Genomic DNA, 6375 nt, shown 5'->3' with positions numbered 1-6375 from the left:
CTATTTGGCTACCCCTGAAAAAATCTACAAGTGTGCCTTCACTTCCTCATCCCTTTTATTCTTCCTCAAGTACATGGTTTTCAAAATCCACAAACTCCTTAGTTCATTTGAAATTGAATCCTTGTTTGATGTCACTTCAATATGATCGTATGATGAAATAATAAGTATCCAATAGATTACTGAAAGGGGGCGGGGGTGAATCAGTAAACTGAAAAACTGATACAAACTTCCCAATCTCAAATTCAATCACACAAAGTAAATTTTCACTATCAAGATCAATACTCATAAGAATACTCAACATCAACTGGTTAACTGTTATAACAACTTAACAGTAAACAACTTCAACCTTGTAAACATTCAAATGCTTAATCACATATCAACCTACTTCATCTCTCCATGTTTCTAGTTATCATACCTTATCAAAAGTTAATCAAATCAACAAATAAGATCATAACCACAAAAACATTCACCACATGACACAAATTTTTATACGTGGAAAACCCAAATAGGTAAAAACCACGGTGAGATGAGACTCACAAGATAGCTATCTGAACTCTTCTGAAGTTAACCCTGTTAGGAGCCAAGCCTGTTAAAGCTTTTACAATAAGTCCTGTTAAGAACTGATCTTGTTAGGAATCATTCGGTTAAGGGATTTACAAAATGCCTTGATGAAAAGAAAATACCCTGTCAGGAGTAACCTCAGTAGAGGATTTGAGAATCCAAGCTAATGGACCACCTTGTTAGAGGATTTAAGAAGTAAACAAGCTTGTTAGAGCTTACTCGGTTAGGGGATTTCAATTATGCTGTAATTGTTAGAAAACAATAGGTTTTCTTGACCTGTCTGAATAGCACTACATTTGCTTGATCAGATCCTTTTAAGCTTCAATCTGCTTCTACACAAACTGCAGATCCGTTCTTTGGTTAGGCAACCACATACTCAACTGAATTCTACCAACACTTTGCCAACACTAAGCAAAACAACTTCATCGACCTTAAATACATATCACTTAGGTCAGTAACACAACAAAAACCTAATTCTCTCATAGAGATTACAAACAAATTGGTTCAAGTGTGACTGTTGGATTTACATAACAATCTATACACATTCTTCAAGAAAATTCCAACTGCTCCATGATCACCACTTCATTGGACTTTGTAACCCATCACGCGCTATGCATTAGATGCAATCCACTTTTCTCATTACCTAGACAATAAAAAAAAGGTGCCAAAGTAATTTGAACTTATCCTCATACAATGATCACACGTGTCTCCATCATTACTGCTCATCATTAGATCTTAAACCAACAAACTTGATCGGTTAGGGTTTAACAAAAACAACTGGTAGAGTTTCCAGGTTACAATGCATAGAAAGGGTTTAACCTTATACACCGTTTTACCAGTTCAACTCACAAACTTACATATCGGTCTACAACATCTTCCTCAAAGCTCTTCCTACCGGTTACAAGACAATATCAATAACAACAACAATATCAACAATATCATAAATACCATTACCGGTTCCATTGACATCAATGACAACATAACATATCATTAATGCAATCTTCATGCAAATTCCAACACAATGTAGTGCACTCAACCCTTTCCAAGGCACCTATGACTTAGAGTGCAAGGTTCTTTACAAGTAAAACATAAATTCTTTTTTGCTGAGCTCATTCCAAGTTTCTTCATTTTATTTCTTTGTAGTAATAGGAGTGGTCCTTTGAGGAGGTGAATGTAATCCACTTTTATTAGTTTCCTTGGTGCTATCCAAACATGTGTGTCTTGTTATGGTAAGGAAATTTGGTCTTTTAAACCGATGGATCTAGAGTTAGAGTTATTTTGATAGCCTTCTATGATGTAGTAGGTGCAAAATATTTGACAAGATCTTTGAGAGATCTAATGAGTCCCTCAACAAAAAGATATATGATTCTCTTCTTCAATATATCTATTATTATAACAACATTCTTCTAGAACTTTGCTGCATAGGCACTCATTATGGTGTGTTGCTTGATCCAAAAGTGTTATTTGAAGTATTCCTCTTCATTTTTAAGCTCACATACATCAAGCACCCATTGCAAAACCATTGAAATGTTATAATTTGATCATGACCCTCTGTGATGTGGCTATGATACCACTAGTTAGATGCAACATCTTCTATATGCAAGGAGGGAAATTTGATTACATCTTTCTCCTTCATGGGATAGAAGGTGAGGTATGTCTATACTTTTCTAATGATGCCTTAGTTGAAATATTTTCACTCCATCAAAAGTAGGTGCATATATTTTATTTAGCTTGTTCTTTAGCTCATTGTTGTCCATTTTTTGTATGTTTTTTGATCCTTTCTTATAGAAGGGGATTTTTCTTATTATTTCAACATGTTTGTCAAATGTCAATGCTACCCTCACAACTTTTGAATGATTCTAGCATTTCTCCATCAAACTGTCGATTTCATCTTCATAAGATTCTCCATGAGGGATGCAGTCAACTATTTCAACTTCTTCCTCTTCTTATAAAAATACAGGGATTGAAGATCTTGAGATAGTATCACCTACATTACTAATACTTGTTGTCAAGTTCTCCCTTTCTTGGAGATTTCTTTTGTTGAAATGATCAACCAAATTTTTGATTAACTCATTAGCCTATGTTTTCCCTTGATCTAAACTCTGAAAAGTTCTCTAGAATAATTATCTAAACTCTGAAAAGTTCTCTAGAATAATTCTTTTTTATCCTTATTTGTTTTTTTCATTTTCATTTATTTCCTTTAGTCACTATTTCTTCTCTAATACCCAAACCCTCAATGTCAAAACCTTCAACAAATGATTTCCTTTGTTCTCATTTTAAATTCCCGGCCTCTCTATCATGAGGAAGCATAAATCACCATAATACCCTGCATGTTAGTAGAATCTTTTTCTATAATACCACTATAACAATCTTAAATTTATTTAGGTTCATAACATATATGGTTGGGTTGTTTTTAACTAGATCTAAAAGACTGAAATTTTTTCATCTAATACAATATTTAACACAATATGACAAAAAAATTGATTCTTCATGGGCTTATAAGGATATTATTAACATATATATCACAAGGCAAAGAGTAAACATTTTTATAAATTTTAGATTAATAATGAATTTCACAATGGTATTCCACTACATGATAATGGTAATGAAAAGCACAATCATGACTATACAAGTACAAAGGTTGCAACAACAACAACTAACATAAAAAAGATATTACAAATCCTTACAAGATGTTGCTAGTCATTCTTGTGCTCTATAGGTTGAATTCATTATTGTAGAATTCTCCTTAGAGATTTGTAGGAAGTCATCAATTTTGAGTTAAAAAGGTGTCTATCATTTGATTGATGAAACCAAATAGTTTATGTCATCTGGTTTGTTGCAAAAGTAGAGGTTTTCATCCCCAATTAGTCACTCTATACAACATATATTTTGAGTGTTGTTTTCTAGGTTTTTTGGAAGCAAACAATCAAATGAATGATCTGCCATGCATCTATCCAGAGACAACAAGAATATATATGGTCAAAATAGAGTTCCCACCTAAAACGATGAATGAGAAGTCATGATTATATAAGGTTCATAGGATCTAATCACCACGTTAAATGAAACAAAGTTATCTATCAGCATGGACATCGTAATCATAGTCAAATTCATCTTACTATAAAATATTAATATTTTTTACTTAGTTGGGAAAACCACCCTTTTGAGAGTTGCGACTTCAAAATGGATCATTGATGGTAATCAAGCCATAAAGAGAGGTAGGCCAGATGATTAAAACAAAAAACCAAGAAACTTAGAAGTTGGAGGTTAGGGAGGTGGGGAGAGGCATGCTGATGGGGAAACTCTAATAAAGGAAAATGAAGTATTAGGGGTTTGACATAAAGGTATGAGAGCAAGACCAAGTTTGAATCCTCAAAAAAGGGGTTGCATACAAAATTCAAACACAAAATCCTCAATACTTAGCGAAAATTAAGACCAAAGTGACTAGAAATGATTAGATTTTGCCAATCAAAATAAATGGAATGAACTTTGTTTTATTACATAAATTTATTAAAGAGAGGATATTACACTTTGTCAAAATTTCTTTGTACACATTTAAAAATTGGTGAACTCCACAAAAATTAACAAATCATTCAAAATCACTCTAGAAGTTTTCATATCAATGCCATTCTCTTAGATGTATTGGCAAATTAGTATGTGGGGTCTTAGAAGGACAAAATACATAATTATAATGCTATTCATTTGACCATTTATCAAAATAACTAATAATAGTGCTTTATGCTTGTGCTTTTAATGAAATCCCTAAGCTTAGTAATTCAAAACAGATGTAGGTATTTTTTTTCTTTTTGTTAGCCATCCTTTCCAAACATTTAAGACAAGCTTGTGTAAGCACTTTATTGCTAGATTTAATCAAACAAGTAAGAAGATTTTTACAATCAAAATCCATGAAGTATTTCACTTGCTCCTCACTCCCACCTATAACACTCCTTTCTTGCTTGATTGAACCCTTAAGATATTTTCATCACATGCATCGTAACTCATGTATTGTTATAGCAGCCTCATACACACACTCCTTTCTTCCTTGATTCTAAGATATTTTCTTCACAAACCACTGCTTCTTTCATATGAGTCAAGGTGACTTTGTAGAGAACTTATGGGGGTCTTGAGAAAACCATCGGTCCAACTCCACATTACTCTACACTTGCCTCATCATTGCATTTGCTTTTTTTCTTCTGAAATACCATTGCTAATGAAAGAATATGAAATAATAGATGACCAAAACACCACATAAGCTTATATCAATATAACTCAAAAATAATTGTTGTTGTTCTTTTGCTTTCAAGGAATTCTTGTAATGGAACAATTTTCTTTATTGGAAGCAAAATAATTGATAAATGCCACGAATATTGACAATACAAATTCTAAGAGTTCACAATGTGTGACTCTATGGAAAACTTCATTGAAGTTAAATTAAAATATGAGCATCGATAGTCTTTAAATGGGTGATTTGTTTATTGACAACCATAGCTGCATCGCTCACAAATTCTAAAGGAGGAGCCCTATCCCTAGTAAATAAGGAATTAAAAGCTCCTAGAGGATCTCACACATCAAGAGAAAATGGATCAAACATGTTGGATCTTCTTTTGAAGGGTTGAGTTGAAACAACACACTAAGCTTTGACTCATTTAGATGGAATATATGAATTCACACTTGTTTGTCCAATAAGACCCACCTATTAGTGTGATTTAAGATGAATCATCTAAGCAAGTCAAAGCTTAAAGTGTGATATTTAGAGATATTGTGACTCTTTGTTGAAACACCTAAGAAACATTGATTAATAGTTTTCACTAAGACTAAAATAATTTGTTATATATGTTGAAGCGAATGATGCACAATAATCATTTATAACATATAGTGAAGAGGTTTATAATTTTCAAGAGAAGACTTATAGTTTCTATATTGAAATGACCAACTTTAAATTTCACATTACTCATTATTAAATATACACTTTTTTTAATCCGATCCTTCCACCTCCTGAAACTAGGATTTTCACATAAAATATATTTTAAAATTATTATGTATATGTCAATGGGCCCTTGGTCTACTAGTGAAGTTGAATGGCTCCAAATGAATCCCATGAGGATCAAGTCTTGCTTAATGCTAGGCTTTGACATCATAAGAAATGAAGCTGGGATCATATTTGACATGATGAATACCCCTTAATATTTGGCTTTTAACAGAAGATAAGCTCATACTTCTATGTGAACCTCCATAAAAATTATAAATTATTATGTACATGGATTGTCACTTCCACTCCACTATGATCGTAGGCGGCCTCTCCACATCATAATAGTGTTATTAATTTCTACAGCCCGAGCGAGCTTGTGGGTCGAACTCGATAATAAAAAAATAAATCTTTAAGAACATGTATTTTTGTATCTTTGCAATAATTAAATCTGGCGTAGCTTTCTAATTTAAAAAAAAACAACCAACTTATGATAAGTGAAGCCAGGCGTTCCGTACTGTTTTGTATAGATTGGCATCCTGTCAGCTGGTGGATATGCTCTGCTAGTAATAAAGTTTCAAGGGAGTCTGCCTTTGTCTCTGGTTTGTAAATCTTAAAGGTTATACTGATCCGACAATGGATAACAAAGAAACTGTATGTGTGACTGGAGCGAGTGGATTCATTGGGTCATGGGTGGTTCGTTTGCTCTTGGAGGGAGGTTACTCTGTGCATGCCACTGTTCAGGATTTGGGTAAGTTTTTGAAAAGCAATTGGAGCTCGTAGATTTTCTTTTTTCTTGAGACAATTAGAATTTGGCCCTTGGGTTGGTATGATGATTGTGATCATACATG

The 6375-nt window shown here is 33.2% G+C and overlaps 1 protein-coding gene across 3 annotated transcripts in view; it reads left to right on the top strand.

The window, feature by feature from the left end:
• The first annotated feature begins 5898 nt into the window (after positions 1-5898).
• LOC131071199 (cinnamoyl-CoA reductase 1) overlaps positions 5899-6375 on the top strand; it is a 143632-nt gene continuing 143155 nt past the window's right edge. For all 3 annotated transcript variants that reach the window (XM_058006926.2, XM_058006925.2, XM_058006927.2), the window contains exon 1: positions 5899-6275. In XM_058006926.2, the coding sequence (XP_057862909.1) occupies positions 6161-6275 (115 nt within the window). In that variant the 5' untranslated portion in view covers positions 5899-6160. The remainder of the gene's footprint in view (positions 6276-6375) is intronic.

The sequence above is a fragment of the Cryptomeria japonica genome, chromosome 7 (genome assembly GCF_030272615.1).
Source record: "Cryptomeria japonica chromosome 7, Sugi_1.0, whole genome shotgun sequence".
In the NCBI taxonomy this organism is placed as follows: Eukaryota; Viridiplantae; Streptophyta; class Pinopsida; order Cupressales; family Cupressaceae; genus Cryptomeria; species Cryptomeria japonica.
The sequence above is the reverse complement of the archived record's forward strand: the minus strand, read 5'-3'. Positions and strand labels throughout refer to the sequence as shown.